The following is a 25,231-nucleotide window of genomic DNA, read 5'->3' on the forward strand; positions in this document are numbered from 1 at the left end:
ATTTGAAAAGGTAAAACAACGCTACATACAGGTATTTACAGTTTATTCACCCCTATTTTTAAGCTATTTTTGAAACTCTGCAGTTTCTAAATCTAAGATTTCCTCAGCTCTGATCTGCTCTTAAACTGGGTCAAGGACTAGTTTACGCTCCAACATGAAAAACGGCTTTAAGTGCTGTGTTCTGTCCGTTCACAGTGACAAAATCAACCAAACATATCAAAAATTAGAACAAGAAGTATTCGCTGCTCTGCCTCCATGTTGTGGCACATATCAGACATATGTACAAATTATCTACATGTTTCAAATTTACGATTACAGTGACGTTTGAGGCTCTTCCTCCCGTCTGAGGAGTCAGCCACGTCCATTGATGTGATATGGGTCGGCTGCTAGCATTGGTTCCTGGGACTCCTTCCTGTTCCTCTGCAGCTTTGGCATTAGTGGAGGTGGTGGTTGACTCAAAGTAACGTGGTTGCTTCTGTCTGGCTGCAAATTAAAAAGAAAATCTTGTTTACGCAAATATGCCGCACGGTTAAAGCACCAGACGTCATGTTCTGCATGACAAGCAGTTTTTCTTGAATCTAGAAAAACAACGGACTTTAAAAAGCCTATGCTTAAGGAGTGTCCAAATAAACATTTTTTATATCTTCTGCTTTCAGAGTTGCTGAATATAGCTGCATGAATGTGCTTTTAATCTCAAACAAGTTTATACAAGTTGATTTTCATACCAAACTAAAACAAGTGGCTACCACACATAAGCCTAAACTATGCAGAAATGTGATCGGTCAGTGGTATTCATAGAAAGTTTTCTTCTAGAAAATATTTTATTATGCAGCTACTTTACAACTGCTAAGGAAACGTAGTGTTTAATGCCACAATTTTCTTGAATGGTTATGTGTTCGTGCTCTTGGCAAACCATTTAGGCCAAAAAAAACCTCTTTGTTGGTCGCTTCATTAGATATACATGTTCAACTGCTTGTTAACACAAATATCTAATCAGCAAATCTCATTTAGGCATGTGGACATGTTCAAGATGACTTGACTAAACATCAGAATGGGAAATAAAGGTGATTTAAACTGGATTCCCCATCATAACCATCTCTAGGGATTATAGAGAATGTCTTTGATGCCAAAGGCCAGGGCAGACTGGCCAGACTGCTTCAAGGATGGAAATAACCACTAATTACAACCAATGTATGCAGAAGACGACGGGGGCGGGGGCGACAGTGGTTCAGGGGGTTGGGAAGCTCATCTTGTAACCGGAAGGTTGCCAGTTCGATCCCTAGCTCTCTCTGTCCTGGTCATTGTGTCCTTGGGCAAGACACTTCACCCTACCGCCTACTGGTGTTGGCCAGAGGGGCCAATGGTGCGATATGGCAGCCTCACTTCAGCCTCATGCAATATGGCAGCCTGGTTTGCCTCCACCAGTGAGTGAATAAATAGTGGAATTGTAAAGCGCTTTGAGTGTCTAGAAAAGCGCTATATAAATGCAATCCATTGTTATTATTATTATTATTATTGTTATTAAGACCATCTCTGAAAGCAGCAGCAGAAGACCGCAACAGGTGCCACTCGTGTCGACTAAGAAAAGAAAAACGAGGCTACATTTCACAAAGTTTTTGCCTTCTATTGTCCACAGTTGTGCAAATGTGTGATGCTATAATGTTAACATGGAACAAAATCTCTGAGGAATGTTTCCATCACCCTGTTGAATTTATGCCATGAAGAACTAGCAAAGTGTCCAGTGAATGAGTATAGAAACATTTCCTCTTGCTGGCTGATAAAGTGTTACATGGCTGTTTTTTAAATTAATTTATTTTTCACTCATTTAAATAAAAAGCACATGTTAATGTTTAAAATTAAACCTACACAAACTGGCTGCAAATGATCACCTTCCCTGTGACTCCCTCAGCTCTCCTGACCTGTTTCGCCTCTTTCACTGTTACAGCCCATACATTATTCTTTTATGGTTCATTAAACATGTATAATCATATAATCATGTCTAACCTGTTGTAACTGAAAAATCCAGTTCTGATAATCCTCCATGCAGGTACAAGAGACCTGCAGCGGCTCCACCAGTTCACCTAAATCCAAACAAAAACAGTGATTATGTGAAATGAATCACATATTTATTTTTGCCCTTCTAAACGCTGCATTTAGCTAAAAATACAAAGATACCACGTGTGTAGAGTGTACCTATCAGTTCAAACTCCAGCCGTCCAGGCAAGGCTGACCTCTCAACTGCTTTGACGCTTTGTCGGGGTAACCTGCCCTGTTAGAGATGACAGAAAAGCCAAGCTGTTTTCTAGATGCTGCTTTAAAGGTTTTAACAACAGGTGAGCTGAGCTTCTGTGCTTAAAGACAGATAACCTTATTAACAACATCTCCTCTCACATCATACACAGTCGAAAGTCTAAAAGCCCAGCCAGAAACTAAACATGTAGCGCAGTCTGAAGCCTGAGCATCCACTTCTCTAACAGTGTATATATAAATATGAGCGAAAATGACAAAAAGAATAGTTAGTTAGTTTTACATTCATCATTTTGGAAATAATTTTCTACTAGAAAGATCCTGAATGATGAAGGTAGAAAGTTTGAACTACCATGTTGCGTACCAAAATAACAAGCAACGTGCCATAATTACTGGGACACTGGGAAGTTTTGCTGTCACAGCAGCAGAAAAGGTGTTATTATGGATTTTTCCCATAGAGTAATTTTGCAGTACCTCATATCTTATAGTCAGGCGGTTGTTGTCAACAGATAGAAGCACGATGTCTTGAGGGAAGAGAACCATCAGTCTTTCTTGGATACCCTAAAAGAACAAAGCCAGCATGTCTTGGTTACTGTAGCATACTCACATTTCCCATTGTACCGTGTTATATTTGCATTTTAAAAAATTATCACATTAATTATTTCTAGGATTTTTATCCTCTATTGTAGTTAAAAGGGCAACGTCACCTAACCTGGAGATGACTGAAAAGAGTTTTTGTGCACTGAGCAGCTTTATGGAAATTTTTGCCCATGTTCACTTTAGATAATCTGAACAAAGAACGTGCAACATTAATCTGAATCTCACTTCTGACCCATGGCAGGGACAGAGAGGTGACTTGTTGAAGATATCCTGAACTTCTCTGTCAGTAAGTGCAGCTGTTTTTGCTGCTGTAAGCCTCTGTTATCTGGGGTCAGTCTCTGTTACCCGCTGTTTATGCTGCTGATAGCCACTGTTAGTGGCTGTTAGTCTCTGTTATCTGGGATTAATCTATGTTAGTTGCTGTTAGGTGGTGTTAGCCTCTGCTACCTACTGTTTATGCTGCTGTTAGCAGCTGTTAGCAGCTGTTAGCCTCTGTTATTTGGTGTTAGTCTCTGTTACCCGCTGTTTATGCTGCTGTTGGCCACTGTTAGTGGCTGTTAGTCTCTGTTATCTGGGATTAATCTATGTTTGTTGCTGTTAGCTGGTGTTAGTCTCTGCTACCTACTGTTTATGCTGCTGTTAGCAGCTGTTAGCCTCTGTTATCTGCTGTTAGCTGGCTTTCGAGATACTTTCTTTGAAGTAGATCTAACATTAGACTTGGACACTTGTGAATAAACTCTCATATGATGTGAATGAGATTGTATATCAAACTGTTTATCTGAAGAAAATGTATTTTTTTCATTTTGTTTGTTTTTAGAACACTCCACCCTAACATTAGCTGACATAATGTTAGCTTATAACCAGCTGTTGTTGTTATTGTTTAGCCAGCCCGTTGTCAGCTGTCTGGCGGGAAGGGGTCGCATGTCTAATCTGCTGAAAATAAATAATTGAGAAAATATCATTAATAAATAAGCATATTTAAGTTTTTGTGTGTTAAAACGCCCATATTTTAGTTCAAGAGATGATGCTTGATTTGATGATGTAGAGAATGACGTTTTATCCAGACGCCAGTTTCATTCTTTATGATAAAACACAGCTATGATCTGTCATATGTTGAGTCTGCATGCGCATGCCTACGAGTTTTAACATGTACTACGCAGGTGGCTGGTCTCTAGTCATACATAAAACGCAGTTATGCGGAATAGCGATGTCTATCCCAACAACTGTATTCAAGATGGTGGGGGGACTGTATTTTTAATTGGATTAATTCTAAGTTTATGAGATTGCATTAAGTTGTTGGAAGATTTAATTACACACTTATCAATGTATATTTATGAGAACTCATAGCTGAAAAGATTGAAAACTGCTACATGGTGATAGAGAACAAGGTTGCATATCCTTTTTTTAGGAGCTGAGGGGAAATACGTGCTCTTGTCAATTGCGGTTCAACTTGCATCATGTGGTAAATGTAGAAGGAAAAAGTACTGAAAATAGGGCTCTTTACACTTTTCTGAGGCCTTTAAGAAGTCAGAAGCAAATGTCTTTCCATGCTGAAAGACAGCATGTATACATCATGTTCATTGAATTCATACAGTATATGAATGCAATTAACATGATTTCAACAAGACTTTGCAGTTGTGGTTTGTCATAAGTTAGTTGCACAATGTTAATGTCATAGTTACCCAATCCTTTTTTACTTTGAATGGGAACTCAGAACAGTCTTATTATTAATTTGCAAGCAAATCTTTTAGGTTCCCTATGATGGCGTCATCATTTCCCCAAAGACTGTTTTATAATTCTAATGAAACAAGCTCATTTTTATTAGGATTAAAAAAGAAGTCAAGTTTCTATTTAATGATCTAAATGGAAATTGCCCTCATGTCTAATTTTGGTGATTTTTGTGCCTGCCAAGCAGTTGATCATCTTTAGTTTAATATGTCAACACACAAAAAATGTTTTAAAAATATGTTAAAGAAAACTTTCAGAGGACGTTGGAGAGTATTTACTACCTGTCTCTGTGTGTTGATGATGTGGACAATAGATACGTAGCTCGGCTGACCCATGTGCTGTATGGGCGAGCCCTCCCATTGCCATATTGGAGCTTGTAGTAAGTATTTTTTCAGTTCTTCTCTTTTCCAGTTCTCATCACACGGTAACTAGAAGAGAAAGATGTGCAGAGTGTATTTTACTGACATGTAACTACAATACTTTGGTACAGTTGTAACCAGATGCAGTGCAACAGTTAGTCAGTACTAGATAGGAGAGAGCGCAGTGGGAGGGACTCATGGGCTGCATCATGGCCTTGTATCTCCTGTCTTCTGCGTGCTGCATCCATTTCTGTAGGTCTGCCGCACTGGCACATGTGAACACCTTGGAGTCCATCACTGGACCTGGATAGAAGAGGGAACAGCATAAATCATGCTTAGTTTTTCACACTGCATTGCACGTCTTAGTGGAACTTGGTAATTTCCACTGACTCACTGCTGATTTCAAACATGTGTGGCGAATGTGACGCGTCCAAGTCCAGAGAGACGACTTGGAAGGAAAGTCCAGAAAGGGGAAGAATGCCCTGCAAGATAAAAGAAGACAAACTCAAAGAAATGAATAACATTGGCGATTAGATTCCTGTATTAAGATTACAGTGCAGAAATTGTCCGACAACAAAACCCAACATTTACATATTAAGGACATTGATCCCTAAAATTTCCTGCAGATTTAGTGTGTTTCTACACTTTTGAAACATAATTCTCATGTTCACCCTAGAAAGTTTGGATATTTTCATCAAAAAGAAGTGAAAGGTGTGTGGGCAGGTGGCGGGCACAGTAGATCTGAATAGCTACATTATAGAAGTTTGACAGTATATTTGGAGCTTGACCCATAGCTGGAAATAAAAACTCAAATCATTCTGTTTTCACCTTTTGCAACTTGGAAGTAAAATTCTAACTCGTCTGAATGCAGCTTGATGCAGGGTATTCTGACTAGGGTCTAAAGTTACAGTATTCAGTTTTCTGATCACAAGAGACAGTTTAATTAAGTTAATGAATTAATTTATCATTATTAATAAAGCCAATGTGTGAAAAAAGGCACATGCATGTACAACACAAGGATCTAAAGAGCCTTCCATTAGGTGACCTCAATAGTCTGGGCAGGGGTAAGGTTTCACAGTGGCTTCAGCTGTGGTAATGTCCCATACCTTTTTTCACATTTGGGTCTTCTGATGATGTAAAAGGCTAGTACTGGGTCAACGACCCCCTCATAATGAACAACCCCCACTAGAATTTAAATACACATACATGTGATGTATGATCACACTTATAGTTATAGAATATTCATAACATACTTCACACTGTGTACATTATAACATACCATAATAGACCCATTTCTGTAATATGATGTTACACATCTCTATTATTGCTAATATATATTGTAATATATCCGCACTTTCTGGATGGATGCAAACTGCATTTCGTTGCCCTGTACCTGTGACATGTGCAATGACAATAAAGTTGAATTCTATTCTATTCTATTCTATTCTAAAGCCGATATCATGTTTAAAACATTTGTTGTTTTTGTCGACCAGTTTGGTTTGGGGTCCTCATAGAATCAGTTAGAATCAATCACTGTGTTGTAGCTGTTTTCTGCTGGGCACAAATGACAGCCCATGATTTAATTTCCAACAACCCGCAGCTTTATTATTACTACCCACTTTTAGTTTTACACTAATCCAATAAAGGTTTTCACTTCTGTGAAAGAATATGTTTACTTCAGTTTTCCAGCGATTGTCTGTTAACATAGCATTTCTAACCACATGTCTTAAAAAGTATAAAGAATACCTCATAAACAAAGTCTTGTCGAGAGTGGTCCAGAGAAAGGATGAGTAGGTGGAAAGAGAACAAAACCAGGAAGTGTTCTCGGGTTTCCTGCAGAGGCACAATTCACAGGATTCAATCATTTTCATACTTTTTTAAAATGGTCACATAAACACATGCGTGGGTCTGCTCCTAAAAGTTAAAATGACTTTACAGGATAGGGCCAAACGATGGGTATGGATCCCTGCTAAGTGACTTGTTTATGATATTAATAAATAACTAAATTAACTAATTTAAATGTGATTTTTCTTTTTGCAGCAATTAAAAAACCTTTTCTTTTGTTGCTCATTTCAGAGCCTCGTCTAAATCCAAGGACTGTCTCACACATGAACTTTCTCACTCCTTTTGTGTGTTACCACATTACCTGTGTGTGGCTGATGTAGAGAGACACCAGTGAGGAGTGGATGATCTCTCCATACATGTGGGCAGCTTGGCCCTCCCAGCCCCTGATTGGCTGTTGAGAGTATATCCTTTGGTGGAGCTCATCTCTGCTCTTTCCCCACAGCACCACCTAGAGACACAAAAATATATCAGCTCTGTGGCTCAGTTCATGTGTCTTATTTTTGTCTGTCTTTGACAGCAATGTTGAAAGCTGCAGGATTTTCTCTTGAATAGAGAGAATTTTTAAAAAAAAAAAGTTTTTCTAGTGGGTGGCCATTTCCCCCTTCCCACTGTCTCGTATCACTGTATTTATTTATAGTCAGTATTAACACATGGCCACATGTTCCACAGAGTCATGCATTACACAGCAAACCTGAATGTATTTCACGGTTGCAAGGCTTGAATCACTGTCAACTTTGTGTCTGTCTTTAGGGAACAAATACAGAGGTAAAGTGTAAGAGTTGAAGTCTGAGAACAAAGCTGCGTCTAGCGATGTTTCCTCCCTTGTATATTTCCTGTAAAGTTTGAATCACACCAAAGGGGAATGCAGAATTTGACACTGTTGCATTGGAAATTCCTACAGTGCACGAGGTCTCGTCTCACCCCAGCTGAGCACTACAAGTGTTAATTCAGACTCAACCACACAGCATGCTCTGACCTTGAAAAGTGCACGATCAAAGTGTCAAGATGTTTATTTGTCAAGTACACAGCACACACACACATAGCAACCTCTTGTTCCAGGTGTGGTATTGAAGGTCTGCGTGGTGGCGGGGGCTGCTCGTCTCTGCTGTTCCTCACAGACAGCTGAAGTCTGGTTTCTCCCAGGCTCCACACACTGAAAACACACACGCACTCTTGCTCACTGAAGGTACAAACACTTTAATGCATTAGTTATAACTGTACTGACAATTAGCATGCATGCAAAAATGGGCGATTTTTGAGTATAGTCATGCAGAGCTGAAAGGAAGTAGATATGATTTCATATTATTGTTTGAGAAGTAAGTTAAATTTTGGATCTCCAGAGTCATTCACATTTTAAAATAATTCTAATTTATCTAATACTGGGCCATGAAACAATTGAACTTTTGTGCCTGTGATGACCATAAGAGGGTTATCCTTTCTCTTAGAGCAGGCTGACTACTTGTACTTGTAGGAAAATAATAATAGGTCCTTGTAATTGAACTATACAAGAATTTTTAAGAACTTAAAAAAGAAATACAATGTGACAAATACAAGGGAAAGCCTTTGTGTGTGGTGTTACATTGTAAAATGGCTAAGCACAAGCATTGTCCACATTGCCAGAAATTTAAATCAATGTATAAATATATGTTTTATACATTGATTGAGGGGGAGCATTAAGCTACAAGAGGTGTTTTCAATATAGATATTTTTATATGTTTTATATAATGTTGTTATATAAGGTATTAAACCTACCCAGGAACTAGCTGCACAACTATATGACTGAGCTATAAATATGTGTTAGGGTGGGAGTTCATAAGTGTTGGTTCCTCCCACTTCTTTTTGAGCACTTGAGGACTTTATTTTTCTTCATGTATATTTGCTCTATTTCATTCTATTTTGTTTATATGACCAAATATGCTTCAAAACCGTCAATCAATCAAAACTCATTTTCTGAGAAAGATATCAAATGACTGAGGCAGGTGGTATAACCACATATAACATATAACCACATATTGCTGACCTGGTATGGCCACAGTATAGACACCTTCTAAAGGCTGTTTCCGGCAGGATGACGTGCCATAACACAAAGTTTAAATAATCTCCAACTGGGTTCTTGAACATGACAATGACTTCACACATAGTTCAACTTCACATTTGATATTATGATTGTGTAATATAATTACTGAGTGTTTGTGTGGAACTCTGAAACAACACAAAAAACGATCATGGCTGGGGACATAAAGTCAGTTTATATATTAAACTGTTATTACTGTTAGATATTTACTGATCTAACTCATCTGGTGATTAAATGTTATAGAATTTTTTGTTATTATCATACTCTTATCATACTAGTGGTGGCACTAGTTAAGCAGGTTCTCCTGAAATTGCATTATTTTCTTGTATACAAACAAGGTCAGCATCAGTAGACTAAGCCAGTCAGTAGCTAGCAAGCGCACATTCTAAGACATCTTTGAAACACACACTTTTGTGTGTGTTATGAAATACAAACATAAGTGGCTTGCCTGATAAGCAGTTATAATTAAAGAGCCACACATAAGGAGCAGAAGCTCCTGCGGTGATTAGCGTCTGCTAATCCCCCAGCCTTTGAATGAGAGGGGATTTGTCCCGCCCTTACTCTGTATTAAACCCCTCCATGCTTCAACCATTGTCTTACAGTAATCTGCTAATCACATCAGTGCAGCATCACTGAGCACCCAAGTTCATGTTGAGTAAATAGGAGCCAATTAGCTCTCCTGTCTTGTGTCTCCATGAGGTGCTGATGGGCAGAAATCGAACGCGTGTCATTGGTTGTTCTGCAGTTTTTGTTTTCTTTTTCTTGTTGGGTTTAAAACCAGTTTTAAAGTTTAAAGTGTTCTGTGTGACAACACATCCTGTTACTGCCAAGTTAAAGCCAAGCATGTAGTGTGTGTGGTATATCCTCTACATGATAACACTGAATATGCTGCAGTGCTGAAAAGGATTATACTTGTGTTTTACATTATCACCTTAAAAATGTCAAGAATGAAATGCCACAGAAAACCGCAGGGGTTGAAAGAGAAGCAGCTCTCTTTTCACTTTACAGCCTGCCACCGCTTCCTCCAAAACACAGAAAAACCACATTTAAAGTGACTTTAAAGATATACTCAAAAGAATACTGAGTGAAATTCACACGTTGCTGTTCTGTTAACTGTTAATTTATATTGTAAACTTTTGTTGCAGGATCAAACTACAGTGAAATAAAATTGTGTGTTTTATTTTTGAACAGCTCCTAGCTTCAAACACTAATCTTGCATTTGCGTCTTACCCTAAATTGTCTCCAGAGAGTTCCAGGAGCTCAATCTCATCAGGGCCCACCTCGTCCACTCCAGTATGCCTCTGGGTCACACTGCAGCATCCCATGACGGAGAAGGAGTCTGTCCCTCTTTACCTCGTCTCAGCTTCTGTTCCACACACTGAGCACCATCTGTCTAGACAATCATCCAAACAGTTTGTGCGTGCCTCATTAAAACCAAAGAGATAGCAAAAAAAATGTGTGTGTGTGGGGGGGTGTTTAGAAGAGGATATTGTGCACAGGAGCAGGGGATGAGGAGGCGGGGTGCTACTAAGCTCTAGTTCCCCCTTTTTGCCAGCATGCAGTGTGTATTTCCACAGAGCCCCGAAAACAAAAAGCTTTTGAAGAGGAATTGAAGACAAAAGTGGCAGGTTTTTGTTGAATCGAAGCGTAGTAGTTGTTCCTTCCTTCCTGTCAGTTGGCCGTCGGCAGATGACTGAGCAGCTTCCTATTTTACACTCTGAACTTACGCTGGGAACCTGCTGATGTATCAGCATGATAAATAAAAACTGTTTTGTCACAAAAAGACGAGCCGACCAGTTGAAGGTCAAAAACTATCATACCTCCTGAAGTTGATAAGACAAGCTCCCTCCTTGTTGTGAAACGTGTGGATGAAGCAGTTATCTTATTGGGAAAGATGGGGCCATGCCTGTCTAGTTTACATGCGCTGAACTTGACTCTGAGTAGCCAAGAGAGATAATTATGAGTTATGACACAGAGAGGTAAAGGGCTGCAGTCAAAACAAGCTACAACAACTGCAGAGTGGAGCCTTGCGTTGATCTTCCTGGTTAGAGTTGCAGTAAGGTGGTGGGAGGGTTTGCACACAATCACGTCTGAGTGACTTTCCACAGATCAGAAGCTGCTCTGCTGATGCAACTTCATGTCAGATGACTCACTGATGCATTTTCTACCTGACCCTTTGATTTGAGAATGAATGTTGTATGCATGCACTAACAAAGAAATGGGTTCTCTTTGCCACACCTTCCTTACCAATAAGGACAAAAAAAGAAGCCAGAAGATATTGTTGATGATGAATACATTCTTTATTGACGCATTTTCCAGAGTATTTCTCTTAAAATCTTTAAAAAGCACCAAAGGCTTTTTTTACCGCAGCTGTCTGCATACTGTCACAGTTCCTCTTTTCTTTTCTACACTAAACTCTTCGTATCCTAAATTGTTCCACATGTTCAATACTACATGTAAGGTACGGTGTCCCAGGAGACCCATAGACAGGTAGAGCTTCACTCACTCAGAGCTAGTGATGAAGGGGATGTGATGGTCATTTCCAGCCTTTAAATGATGATTCAAAGTACTTTTGGTTAGCTTGAGTTTAGCTGTATAATGTGAATGCCCCTGACTCATGATGATTTTGTGAAGTGCTAGTGGGACAGTGGCCACTCTGACCTACTCCTTCGTTTTGGAAGTGCTGAATCATTTGCAGAATTATCAGGGGATGCCGAGGGAACACTTTTGCCCTCTGTTCCACACATAAACCTTCTGGGTTCAGTTTTCTGTACATCTTTGGTGTTTTTCTGGAATTCAATGCTAGACTTCTCTGTAGTGGAAAAACCACTATAGAGAAGCACAAACTCCCTCTGACTGACCAAAGGAAAGATTTTCTGCCTGCCATGAATCTTCTTGAAGATCTCCAGAGTCAAATCTAGAGAGGAGCATAAAACACCAGACAGACTTATAGATAGAAAAACACTTTTGGGTGTTACAACACATCAGCCTGTTTAGCAAACATGTGCAATAAAGGGAACTGTGACTATGCCAGTTAAACACTAAACAAAATGTGAGAACATCTTTGGTGGAGTGGTATTAATACAAACATATGCTGAATTTGAGTTTAGGGCCTGCGAAACATGCTGTTTGTTTTTCCAGAACTCACCTAGTGTCTCCACAACCACGCTGGGTATCACCTCCTTTAGCACCTCACAGTTCGTATGGAGAGCTGGATTGCAGTTCATCTCCAGCAGCCACACCTATCAGGAATGCACACACTCAATGCACATGCTAAACACTGTTTGCATTCACATTACCAGAAATGTTCTACCCACTTTGAAGTCTTCATCTACCAAGAAGTCACAGCCGATCAAGTCAAAGAACCCCAGGCGGCAGTCTAACTTGGACTTTACTGCTAAGAAGCACTGGCTCATGATCTGCTGCATGCGCTTCTGAATATCAGGGAGAAAGAAAGTTGTTCATTAGGCATCAGAATGATTTTACGAATTCTGTATTAACGGCCGGTTTGTTTCACTTCAACTAATTAAAAAGGTTCCTCACTACTGCATATAGCTCAAATCTCATTAAAGTTAAAGAAATGTGTGTGTGTGTGTGTGTGTGTGTGTGTGTGTGTGTGTGTGTGTGTGTGTGTGTGTGTGTGTGTGTGAGACACAACGCCAAAAATGAACCCTGTAATCTGCAGGGCACTGTGAAAAAAAAACATCATGTGTGATATCTCATTTTAGTGATGAGATGATGCATCCAAACTTTACCACGATCTCAATTAGCTGCATGTGCCAGTAACCATCATTATAATTGTAATTGGTCCCTGAGAGCTACAACACTGCACTCACTGCAAAGGCGCCCAGCACCCAGTCCCTGGGCAGATCCTTTGCAACCTGAAACCTGTCGTTGACGTAGGCGTTGAAGCTCTCCATGGACCACACAGTGTCTTCCTTCAGTTGGCTGTAAAGAGGGTTCTTCTTCTGCATGTACTGGAAACGAACAGCAGGGGGACCAGAGACACATGAAGACGTGAGCAGAGGCAGGTAGGAAGTTTGTGCCAAAACAAACACTTGATCTTTTTACGTTTTCTGGAAATAATGAAGACGTGTAGCGTAAAAAAGACAGACGTGAGTGTCCCTCTAACAATAGTTTTGACATCAGACTGCTGTTTCCAGCTGAAACATGTTTAGCATCTTTAATATCTGATGTGCACATAAAATTCACCACTGAAAGTAAAACCTAAACTAATGTGTGATTCAAGCTGAAATACAAAATAAACCAAGGTTAAAATCCTTTGCTAGTTTAATTGTTCAATTACAGTGACTTGTGTGTTTTGCTAAATGTAGACAATAAAGTGAATCTGAATTTGATCTGATCTGTCTGTGGAAATGCTTGTAAATAACATTTCAAAGACAGACCGCTCTAGTTAAAATAGTGATGATGTAAAGTGTCATTTTGGTTTCTATTCCTATATACACATTTATGCTATATCCAGGACTCATCTCTTAGCGTATACGGGGGATGGCACATTGTCTCAGGACACGTTTAGCCTTGTTACAAGCTCCACTGGAAGGACCTGCTTTCTAACTGCTTCCCCACTTCACCACATTTTTTTAACAGCTGTCTGATTTCCAAGCAGATGATTGTAAAACCGTTTAGACTTTGATCTTCCAGTTAACCCTTCATATTCTCACAGAGTCTATCTAGATTAGGGGTCTACCTGGTTGGTCAGGTGGGCAGAAAGGTTCTTGGAGGTGGGGTCATAGAGGTCACAAGTCAGTCGCACGTAACCATGACGGAAAAAGACCACGTAAGGTGCAGTGCATGCGATGAGAAGGTAGGAGCGCACGTCAAACTTTTTCCCTTTCAGCAGCAGCGGGTTCTTGATGTAACTGAGGACAAATCGTAGGTCTGCATTCAATCGCACAAACACGTTCAAAGGCTGTTTTTGACAGTAAGAAGCTGACAGTAAGAAATGAATGACAGATGGTTGACTAAACAACCTGTAGTACAACAGAATTGGTTTTATGGTTCTTTATCACTGACTAATGTTACTTCTGTTCATGTTATTTTAGAAAAGCACTGCAAAATGACAGCTGAATCAGAGACCCAAAACTAAAGGCTTTTTGAAGCCTGTTGATGCTTTTAAAATCATGTGCCAATCCTAAAAACCAGGAATAGCAGCCACTCAAGCTACAAAAATAGAATAATATGCCTGCTCCTCTGGGAACTGCAAGTGTGGGTGATATTAATCTTAACAGCCTGTGTTCACCAACTGTTGAACAATGTAAGCCTGAGGCTGGCGGTAACGCATTTTCCTGTTGAACTGGCGGTCCTCCATGTGCTTCAGCTTCAGTCTGAAGGCAGCTATGTCCTCCTTGCTCTTCAAAAGGAAGATCCCTCTTCCCTGGTTCAAACCCGTAGGCTTACAGATCCACATGCGGCTCTCATTGTTGCTCACACCTGCGACAATAACAAAATTTAATTAATGGGGTGTCACAGGAACTGAGCTTTCCACCTGACAGTTTCCCTTTCTGTATTGTTTTTAACCTTTCAAGGCTTAATCCTGTATTGAGACATTTGTCATTTTCACCAGTAAATTCCGATTCGGTGAAATCGTGCTTTAGTCACACTCAAGCACAGTTGTGGGAAAACTGGATTGCACCCAAGTGTGTTGTATTTACTTTTCACCTCTTTAGCAAATGTTTAAATCTGAAATGTGAGTCTGGTACTTGTATTTCCTTTTTTTCTATATGTTGTAGTGGAATATGATCTCTAGTCCACTACACGTCATATCATTATAAAAATAAAGACGTAAAAAAGCTCAGAACATATTGTGAACTGTCAATAAAAATTATGATGCAAAATTTCAATTTCTAATTTTAAAAAAACAGTTAATACACTGTTTAAAAAGAGATGCCAGCATGGACTGTCTTTAACTCTTATATGCACTTCTATTAGAGTTGGTTCTGTTGTTTTTTCTTCTTTTCCACAAATTCATCTATCACCAACAGATCTAAAGCAGCTGTCTGTATTCTTCTGCTGTTTACTTAGTGATAATCGTGTTTGTCAAAACCCGTGCACAACTACTCTCATTATGCTTTGTGCCTGTAATTACTACAGTGGGTGTTAAAAATCGATTTCATCCACAATGCTTACCATAAAAAATGTCATCTTTAATATTAAATGTATTTTCTTTGGCATTCAGATCCTGCAGCACCTCTCTCCTTGTGTTTGTGTCTCAGCCCTGCCCTCTGCTGACTCATCTCTATGGCAACAGCATGTTCCCCTGGTGATTTTATCAGGGCCTTATGGGAGGTGAAGTGCATTATTTTCCAGCGTCCACAGCCTCTTGATTAAACACTCACCAAGGCGACTGTTGTCTTAACGCTACCCAGGACAAACGATTCTCTTTCTTTTCATTGTTGGATGCGTGACCCAACATGCATTTCAAGTTTGATTGATCTCATTTTAAACCTGCAAACTAAAGGATGTTCCAGTTCGACCAGTACTGTTATTGTTGCATCAAAATGCTAATGTGTAAAAGGTTGTTGTAGTTAGGTAAGATGTCAGTTACCCTCCTGTCGGGCAAAGAAAGCCTCCCTTTCTTCCCTCACATCCATGCGCAAAGTAGTGGGTATGAACTCTTCCATTTTCAGCCTCCTGTAAATTACAACAGAACATAACGAACAAGGAAGCCCACATGGATGTCGGTGCCATGGATTGCGGGAAAACTGGCTTTGAGGCAAAAAAGAAAGTCAGGCCACAAACGTACAAAATCATTGGTGTACCACAGCAACATGTTCTGTTCATCCATCGTTTGTGGCATATGTTCAGATTTATTCCAAACCCCAGTTATACCATAATTTCAACTGGTTAAGGCAAATCTTTACATATATGCAAACTGATTTTTCTGAAGTACTGAAGGAAGTTCGTAATAAAAACAACCAAAAACACACACATAGTCTAAAATATGGCATATTTCCTGCTATATACTGGTATAATAGTATATAACATTTTCCAGCATTAGTATAAAATTCCATTTATATACTTTTAATTCTGTTTGTAGAACCTGAAGTACTCTAATCTTAATATTTTTAACTATAATTTCACATATTCACATTAAAAACTGAACAGCTGGTTAAAATAACTCAGTGTTCATAGTTTTTCATTTGTGTGATATCTCTAAAATGAAGAACATCATATCTCAGAGTGATGCTGAAAACTAATTCATGCATTTATTACTTTTAGGATAGACTATTATTAATAAAGCTGTTCAAAAACTTCCTGACAAGCCTCCAGTTGATCCAAAATGCTGTAGTAAGAGCGCACACAGTGACTAGAAAGAGAGGGCATATTTCTCCCATATTGGCTTTTCTTCATTGGCTCCCTGTTAAATCCAGAATCAAATTAAAAATCTTCTTCTCACATACAAGGTATTCATTAATCAGGCCCCCTCTTAAAGACCTCATAGTACCGTATCAGTCCAGTAGAGAACTGCGTGCTAAGACTGCAGGCTTACTTGTGGTCCCTCGGATATTTAAATGTAGAACGGGAGCTTTCAGACCCCTCTTCTGTGGAACCAGCTCCCAGTTTGGATTTGGGAGGCAGACCCTTTCTCTAATTTTAAGATTATGCTTAAAACTTTACTTTTTACAGTCAGAACTGGATCAGGTGAGCCTGAACCCTCCCTTGGTTACGCTCCAACAGGCCTATGCTGCTGAGGCTTCCCATGATGCACTGAGTGTTTCTTCTTCACTCACTATGTGTTTATACACCTCTGTATTTAATCTTTAGTTATTATTAACTCTTCCACAGCATGTCTTTTGTCCTGTCTTCCTCCCCTCACACCCAACCAGTCGCGGCAGATAGCCGCCCCTCCCTGAGCCTGGTTCAGCCGGAGGTTTCTTCACGTCAAAGAGAGTTTTCCCTACTATCATTGAAGCATTTGCTCATATGGGGTCATATGATTGTTGTGGGGTTTTCTCTGTATTATTATAGGCTCTTTACCTTACAATATAAAGTGGTTTGAAGTGACTGTTGCTGTAATTTGTTGCAATATAAATAAAATTGACTTGAATTGAACTTACAGAACTAAGCTTGATGCAGAGGCCTCTACGATGCACACTGATAGCTCTACAGATGCAGTCAAATAAAAAACAAAAAAATGAAAAATGTATTGCATGTTTAAGAAACTGTTAGCTTTGTCCTACTTTAGCTCCAGTTTTGGGGGGCAAAGGTTGGGAGACTTTTTTCCTTTTCATACATGTTTTCCTTTTTCTTTTTCTGTAACCAAAGATAAAGTATCCATCTGTACATGACCTCATTTACCATAAAAATGAGGTTAGTATCAGAGTTTACATCTAACATCTAATACTTCCTGCTCTGACACAGATGTTTGCACAATAAATTTGCACAAACACATTTCTGGAGTCGCATTCAGCATATGCCAATTATGAAAGTGAAGTACATTTTTAATGTTTGTGACTATAAGTGAAGCTTTTCTTTAACTGTATGTCTCTATGAGCGTACAGGCGCTCTCTTTGGTTCTGTTTTTAAAACTATTGTATTTCCTTGCCAACCATGACTTAAAAAAATCAGGTTGTAAAATCAAACTAATTTACTATTAATAATTAACCACAGATCCAACATATACCTGCGACACAAAGCTTCTGTGATTCAATGGAGAGGCTGGATATCTGATGAGGTTATTTGGCATGTTTATTAAATAGTTTCACAGGCTGATATGGTTTTAAACCATTATTTACAGAGTAGGGCTTCTATTGAGCCACAGTAATCGCACCGGATAGAAGCTGGGAGATTTGACACAGCTGTAAAATTTGGTAACAGAGATATACCTGTCTGCTTTTAAGAGAAACAACCATTTTGGATACGAGAGAGAGACAAAGACAAAGAAAGGAAAATAAATGTCGAGCTCACCTAAGTGCTTGACCATGGCTGACTCTGCTGCTCACTCGCTCGTACTGTTGAAGACTGCTGAGGAGACCGATCTTCGTGGTGAGCACCTTGTTATTGGGAATCTGGTACATCAACTGCTTGCCTGGGAACAAAAAATGAGGATTTTTTTTTAATTATTAGTTTCCTTCTGTAAACAGAATACAATAAAACTTGTTTTCACTAAGAACAAACCATGAAATATTAGTTAGTTAGCATGTCTACTTTTACTTCTGTCTCTTAGGCTAAGCAACAAAGATTGCGTATTTTCTTGCAGAGGCTCGTCGTAAACCAGCTCCAGATGATATCCTCTGCATTCCCACTACCTTCTCTGAAGTTGGAGTACTGGGCTGGTGATTTGGTCTCGCACCACTTGAGATTGAAATCCTCCCTGTCCTTGTTGTAAATCCTCTTCCATCCTCTGCTCTCACAGTAATTGCTCACTCTGAAGGAAAAGTCCCAGAGGAAATCACTTAGACTCTAATCACACCACAAACAAGAAGTAAGGGGTCACATTAGAAAAGCTTTAGACTGACAAAAGGCCCAAAACAAAAGACAGACCATGCTATTTTTTATTCAAACATCACACCATACATTTCTGCACAACAGTTACTTTGAAATTCAATAATTCATACTAACATTTTAGCTCCGTTGGTTCCTCCAAAAAAGTAAAAAGGCCCAGGCCCCCTCGGCTCCTCTATCTGCCTGCCTGACAAGTCCTTTAATTTGGACCTCTGGAGGGGTTGTGCCACTACACATGGACCTGATACACAAACACAACACATTACCGATTGATTTCTTTACAACAGAAAGGTAGAAGAAATTAATTCTATTGTATTCTGGGGAATATTTAAGCTGTTTGACTGATAGTCTTTTTACTTTATTGGATTAAAATGTGCAGACTTGCATTTTTGTGTGCTAAAATAAAAAACACCCTATGGACAGAATTTAAAATAAGGCGCCCTCTTTACTCCACACACACCTCCACTTTGGCTCTCCTGGTCGACAGGCGAGTGGGAAAATGTCTGTCCCTCTTTCCAAGTCTGTGTCTCTGGCGGCAGTGTCTGTTCTCTTCCTGGTCCCTGCTTCCTCAGACTTCCTGCAGGCCGGCTGTTTCCACAGGGAACTTCTGTTTCCTCCTTTTCTTGCCCTCGCTTCTTCTCCAGTCTGGTCTCTGCTGCATCCTGGCCATAGCTGCAGGGATCCACTGAGCACTTTGATGACATGTCTTTGCTCTGGCGAAGGTCGCTGGGGTCATTTATTATTGATCCATAATTAGAAAGTGGGAGGAGCTATTTTGATTCACAGTGATCCTGTTGACATAAAGAGTGGAACAAGAGGAAAAGAAGTACTGTAGAGTACGCTTCATTCATAGTATTTTGGTATGTGCATATTTTTTACTATTATATTATATGAGCGTCACACTGTTCATACTTCAAACAGGTTCATAATGGCAGAGAATGACTCTTAATAAATCCTCTTCCTAAAATGCATGTTAATTACACATCAGTCCAAATTGCCAATTTAACTTCATTTGTCAGTGTGGCTCTTTTAAAGTGATCTCCTTCCAAAGGCTTACAATGTGATGACATGTGAAGTTGAATGTGCCTAATTATGTTATGCTGAAATTGCAGCACCATGTCACTGGTCTTCTAGAAAATGGTGAAGGAAGAAAAAACATTAAGTATGCGTACTTAGGTGGCCTGCTTCCTGTACCAACAGCATGTGATCAGGCTGGTATGCTGATCTAGTATGCAAATAGTAGCAGTGGAAATGTGATACATAGTTGTATGGCTTTACCTTTTGCTGTGGTTTAATAAGAAATTAGCTCTGTTAGTCCTTTTACTGTTGTTTTGTGTGAGTAACATAAATGTATGTAAGTATTTATGTTGGAAAGCAGGAGCAGAACTACTACAGCTATTCAAGAGTAAAACGGTTTACCTGCAACTAGGGCTGTGCGATATGACCAAAATCTCATATCCCGATATTAAGACATCTATCGTCCGATAACGATATAAATCACAAAAATGTAACATTTTCTGTAAATTCTGTGAATCTCGGGCAGCGTGAAGTGTTTCCAGCTGGGCGTCGCGTACCTGGAGTCGAGTGTTTTAACTGATGCATGAAACTATACATTTTTAGATATAGGTTGTAACGGCAGCTGTTTTCTTTGTGAGTATTTATTACACAGCCTGCTGCGGGGAAATGCCTGTTCTAACGTTTGAGTCTAAGGTTTATTTTTTAGCACCTGATGGCTCTTTTTTGCTTCTCATCCGTAAATACTCTGCATCTTTCACGTGATTCAGTTTATTTTGAAAAGTCTCAACAGGATCTTGAGCTTTATTGTGAAAGGTATATGTGGAAAATAAACAAGCAGACATGCGGTGGTTTTACCGTCGTTGTTGCTAATGACAACGCATACAAACAAGCAGTGTGGTTATATTAAATATAAGAGAAAGAGAGAAGTTTAGGAAATTAATATAGCCACTACAGTGACTATCAAAATAATGAAAAAATATTGCCGTAAACAGTTTATTTTGCGACACCACGAAACAAATGATAGCGTAAAATGAAACGATAGACGTTTTCATATCGTCATCCGATATATATCGTTATATCGAACAGCCCTACCTGCAACTACAGCTTCACACACACAGACATCAGGGCTCCCTGAAAGACTTGTCAGCTTACTCTTCTTCTGCCAAGTGCACTCAACCTTATAGTCCAACTGCAGGGCCAAGACAAACAGTTAAACCCACAGGCTGAAGGACAGACTCGACAGGGGCGCAATCACATGGTCTGTGTGCAGTTTAGTCTAAAGTTAGCCACAGTATCGCACAATGAAAGCAAGAAAACCAACTAGTAATGTAAACAATCACCAGTTACTCGGGTAATGGGACCCTTGGCAACAGTTGCTACTTGTAGATTGAATCTTACAACACAAACTAACAAGTCAAGATTGTGTATCCCACACCAACCGGACCTCTAAGTTTAGCTTCATTCAATATTTATTGCCCGTAAGCCTCTATTGTGTGGACCCTATGGTAACATGAGAGCAATGTGTCAATCAAAATGGATTTGCCAGTTTTCCAGGGTGACCTCGTAGGTAAAATAGTGTTCTCTACTGGCTCAGTGTCATTAACATCTTAGCAAGTTTCAGGGGACTTGTTTGCTTTAGATACACCGGTGTCCATCTTTTAAGATAACTCTTTTTGTCATTGCACAGTCGTACATAGTACAATAGTACAATGAAATTGGAAAACTGTCCTACGTCGACACTACATATAACACAACACGACACGATACGACACATCACAACGCAACACAAACAACACAACACAGTATATTAACTTAGTAATAAAGAAAGAAGAATAAGTGTAATTGTATTGCACACTGTTATTATTGCACCTTGTAATAAATATAAAAATTATTATTGTTATTGTTTTTACTGTTGATACCTCCCCCCCAAAAAGTGCAGGGAGGTAGCCAATCAGGTCAGCTATTTGCATTGATTAGGGCTGTTGCCCTGTTGTAAAAGCTGGTTTGAGTCTATTTGCTCGGGACCTCAGCAGCCTGAACCTCCTGCCAGACGGCAGCAGCTTAAACACCCGGTGTCCTGGGTGTGTACAGTCCCGTAGGATGCTGCGTGCCCTCTTGAGACAGCGAGTGCTGTACAGGTCCTTCAGGGAGGCAAGAGGATGTCCGATGATTTTTGGGCCATATTAATGACCCTCTGAGTGCCTTTCTGTGTGCTGTGGTGCAGCTGGAGAACCACACACCGATGCAATATGTCAGCACACTTTCAATGGAGCAGCGGTAGAAGGCGGTCAGCAGCTCCTTCTTCAGGTCCATTTTCTGAGGATTCTCAGAAAGTGGAGACGCTGTTGGGCCTTCTTTAAAACCGCAGAGGTGTTAGAGCTCCATTGGAGGTCTGTGTCTATGTGCACACCCAGAAACTTGAAACTGGAGACCCTTTCCACATACTCCCCGTTGATGCTGACAGGCTGCAGCTCAGACTTCCTCCTTCTGAAGTCAACAACCAGTTCTTTTGTCTTGGTGGTATTGAGGTCCAGGTTGTTATCTACACACCAATCTGACAGCCTCTGAACTTCAGCTCTGTACACCGTCTCATCTCCCCCAGAGATGAGCCCCACCACGGTGGTATCATCTGCAAACTTGATGACTGCGTTGTCTGGGTGGGTACTAACACAGTCATGTGTGTACAGAGTGTACAGTAGGGGACTCAGTACACAGCCTTGTGGAGAGCGGTGTTGAGGCTGAGGGCTGAGGAAAAATGAGGCCCCACTCTAACTCTCTGTACACGATCTGACAGGAAGTCTCTGATCCAGCAGCAGGTGGTAGAAGGAAGTCCGATTTCCAGCAGTTTAACTATTAGTCTGTCCGGGAGTATCGTATTGAAAGCAGAGCTAAAGTCAACAAAGAGCAGCCTGGCGTAACGGCCCTCCACTTCCAGGTGAGAGATAGTGGTGTGGAGCGTTGTAGCAATGGCATCTTCAGTTGATCTGTTAGCTCTGTATGCGAACTGGAGCGGGTCGAGTGTGGGTGGCAGGCAGGACATGATGTGACGTCAGACCAGTTCCTCGAAGCACTTCATTATAACAGGTGTTAGAGCAACTGGTCGGTAGTCGTTGAGGCTGCTAATGTTAGTACGCTTTGGCAGCGGGACAATTGTGGCTGACTTCAGGCACGGCGGGATGCAGGACTGGGACAGTGAAGTGTTGAAGATCTTAGTGAAGACCCCAGCCAGCTGGTCTGCACACTCTCTTAGGACCCTTGCAGTTACCCCATCTGGTCCGGCGGCCTTCCTGGGGTTCACTGCCCTCAGTGTGCGCCTCACCTCATATTCCTGCACTATGAGGCTTGGGTTGCTGCTGCTGTCCGATGTTTTTGCTGCTGCTGCCTCTGGTCCCTTCACCTCAATTCATGCAAAGAAGTGGTTTAGCTCCTCCGCAAGCACCGCGTTACCCTCAGTCAACGTGGTATTGCAAGGTTTGTAGTTGGTTAAGTGCTGAACTCCCTGCCATACCTGTCGTGAGTTGTTGTTGCTGAAGTGGTCTTCAATCCTTCTCTTGTACGCTGCCTTGGCTTCTCTGATGCCTGTTTTCAACTTAGATCTGGCTGCACTGTACTGCATACCATCACCGGATCTAAAAGCAGCGTCACGTTGCTTCAGCAGGACCTGGACCTCTTTAGTCATCCAGGGTTTCTGGTTGGAATACACCCAGAGACGTTTGTCCACAGTGACACTGTTGACACCGAAGTTAATATATGAGAGCACTGATGTTGTGTGCTCTTCAAGCTCCTGATGTTCGAACACGCTCCAGTCCGTGTTTTCAAAACAGTCCTGCAGCTGATGTGATGCACCTTCTGGCCAGGTTTTCACAGTTTTTGTGACTGGGGGGGCTCTTCTCCTAATGGGAGTGTATGCAGGGATCAGCAGCATGGACATGTGGTCTGACAAACCTAAATGTGGTAGAGGGGTTGCTCTGTAGCCTTTTTGGATGTTGCTGTAGGTTTTATCCAGTGTGTTTTTCCCCCTCGTTACACATTTAATATGGGTTTAACATTGGGTTGTCTGTAGGACAGGAGGTAGAGCAGGTCATCTGCTAATCTGAAGGCTGGTGGCTTTAGCTCTGGCTACTCCAGTCTGGCCAAAGTGTAACTTGGGTCAGATTTGCGTGTGTGAATAGTTGATAGCAACCATTAAGATGTAGAAGAATAAAGTGCTTATATCAATGGGTGAATAAGTAGTAAGTAAGCGCTAAACAAGACATCATCCTACCTGTGGGCTACCCTATATCTTTAGGTCCAGTTTACACAATTTAAGTTAGAAATCTGAGTAATAAAAGTAAACCCAAGTATCCCATTAAACTAAGACATAATTTAATGTGAACATTAGTTTATCATAAAACTACTTCATACAAGGCGAATCGTTCTTGATACTTCCAGACATCATCATTAATCATAAAGTCTAGTGCCAAATCCAGCAGCAGGTATGCAGTTGAGCAACATAGCATTAGTCTGCTCGCATGGCAAATCCACTAATCACCTTCTGTCTCAGTGATTTGACTCTGGGGGAAACACCCAGGCCCAGCTATGGCTGGCAATTATGCATAATCTTCTCTCTTCCTCCAAACAGCCTGATAATTGACAGGGGTGGGTACCTTTTAGACCCAGCACACATGCAACCATATAATTACACATACAGAGGGGCAACCACGAGCAACATAAGCACACTGTGAGCAGACATATGGACCAAAGTACTGTGCTTTTTAGAGCATACATCAAGTTTGGTTTGACTGATAAGATGACAGGACAACCAAACTGTGAGTCAGCGTGATTTTGGCTGTATTGATCTGGTTTGTTTTTTTGCACCACAACCCAATTAGACAATTATCCTCTGTGATAAATCAAATGTAAAAGAAGGAAGTTGCCAGTCTGATCAGTTGAATTATTTATACACATATGGCTGTAAAAGTGTAAATGCCCAAGTGCAAAATACCAGCTACAAGAGGGAGCTGCTTGGCAATAAAACTAGTCCAGCCACAACACCCCAGTTGTTACAAGGAGGCCTCCTATATTCTTGTTTAACAGAGCTTTGTGTGGAGCCAGTGTGAGCCACACCTTGATAAAGAGCCGCCATCTGATAGACACACTGTGCAAAGTGCTGCGTAGGTGGACAAAGAGAACAGGCTTGTTTTACAACCTCATGGTTCACCATCTGCTAAGAGACTGTGTACATTTTTGTGTGTGTGTGTGTGTGTGTGTCTGCTCATATATGAGTTTTAGTGAATATACTTGTGTAATTAATGTCACCATCCCTTTTTTTATCCTATCTTCCTTTATACCTGAATTCATATCTTTCCTTTGACCTCCATTTGTTAGTAAAGGGCGTGGGAAATATGACACTTTTTACTTTTACTTTCTTTTTCTTTCCATTAAGGTTTAACTTTCTGTGGGTGGTGCTCCACTGATACTCATACTCCTGGGCCTTATTGTAAGGAAAAAACACATGAGATAGAATATGCCAGAAAGACAGTGGGTTAGTATGTGAATTTAAAATACAGGAATATATCGTTAGGTGTGTGTTGTGTTACTGACTGTCCTATCTTGGGGGAGTGACACCTTAAGTTTTGTGTGTCTTTGAAGGCTCACCTATTCCCATGTCATCTCAACTGACTCAAACCAGGAAGTGCGCTGCAATTACAGGGATGCACCCTGCAGCAATGGTGTCCCCACACAACCCATTATTTAGAGGGATTCTCCTTGTCAAGGTGTTATAGTGGAAGAAATGGAGTTAAGTTACGATGCAAAGAAAAGCTTGTCTGAATAGGGTCTCTCGCGCTCGCTGCTGCTATTCATGATTTCCTTACAGGATTACAGCAGCAGAGCACAGGGGGCTGTAGTATTGAGG

The 25,231-nt window shown here is 40.5% G+C and overlaps 2 protein-coding genes across 7 annotated transcripts in view; both read right to left on the minus strand.

Annotated features, from left to right (window-relative positions):
- Positions 1 to 3: 3 nt before the first annotated feature.
- Positions 4 to 9,820, minus strand: LOC116324478 (rho guanine nucleotide exchange factor 7). The gene is made up of 11 exons (XM_039603877.1): positions 9,785 to 9,820; positions 7,827 to 7,932; positions 7,081 to 7,227; positions 6,681 to 6,767; positions 5,329 to 5,416; positions 5,101 to 5,237; positions 4,857 to 5,003; positions 2,722 to 2,808; positions 2,194 to 2,269; positions 2,005 to 2,081; positions 4 to 483 (listed from the first exon to the last, which is right to left on the minus strand). Exons 3-11 carry the CDS (start codon positions 7,135 to 7,137, stop codon positions 352 to 354), a joined length of 888 nt encoding a protein of 295 aa, XP_039459811.1. The 5' UTR covers positions 7,138 to 7,227; positions 7,827 to 7,932; positions 9,785 to 9,820; the 3' UTR covers positions 4 to 351.
- A 263-nt stretch (positions 9,821 to 10,083) lies between these two features.
- ttll10 (tubulin tyrosine ligase-like family, member 10) overlaps positions 10,084 to 25,231 on the minus strand; it is a 40,250-nt gene continuing 25,102 nt past the window's right edge. Inside the window, exons 2-13 of one of the 6 annotated variants that reach the window (XM_039603875.1) lie at positions 18,779 to 19,109; positions 18,436 to 18,559; positions 18,123 to 18,241; positions 17,782 to 17,902; positions 15,419 to 15,504; positions 14,118 to 14,304; positions 13,562 to 13,733; positions 12,690 to 12,830; positions 12,171 to 12,287; positions 12,002 to 12,095; positions 11,715 to 11,770; positions 10,084 to 10,242 (exon numbers count right to left, since the gene is read on the minus strand). In XM_039603875.1, coding sequence (XP_039459809.1) covers positions 10,213 to 10,242; positions 11,715 to 11,770; positions 12,002 to 12,095; positions 12,171 to 12,287; positions 12,690 to 12,830; positions 13,562 to 13,733; positions 14,118 to 14,304; positions 15,419 to 15,504; positions 17,782 to 17,902; positions 18,123 to 18,241; positions 18,436 to 18,559; positions 18,779 to 19,022 — 1,491 coding nt within the window. In that variant the 5' untranslated portion in view covers positions 19,023 to 19,109 and the 3' untranslated portion in view covers positions 10,084 to 10,212. Of the gene's footprint in view, positions 10,243 to 10,320; positions 11,771 to 12,001; positions 12,096 to 12,170; positions 12,288 to 12,689; positions 12,831 to 13,561; positions 13,734 to 14,117; positions 14,305 to 15,418; positions 15,505 to 17,781; positions 17,903 to 18,122; positions 18,242 to 18,435; positions 18,560 to 18,778; positions 19,110 to 20,427; positions 20,689 to 25,231 lie in introns of those variants that run through there. The other 5 variants (XM_039603873.1, XM_039603872.1, XM_039603874.1 and 2 more) reach the window with 5 other exon arrangements.

This window comes from Oreochromis aureus, linkage group 20, assembly GCF_013358895.1.
Source record: "Oreochromis aureus strain Israel breed Guangdong linkage group 20, ZZ_aureus, whole genome shotgun sequence".
In the NCBI taxonomy this organism is placed as follows: domain Eukaryota; kingdom Metazoa; phylum Chordata; class Actinopteri; order Cichliformes; family Cichlidae; genus Oreochromis; species Oreochromis aureus.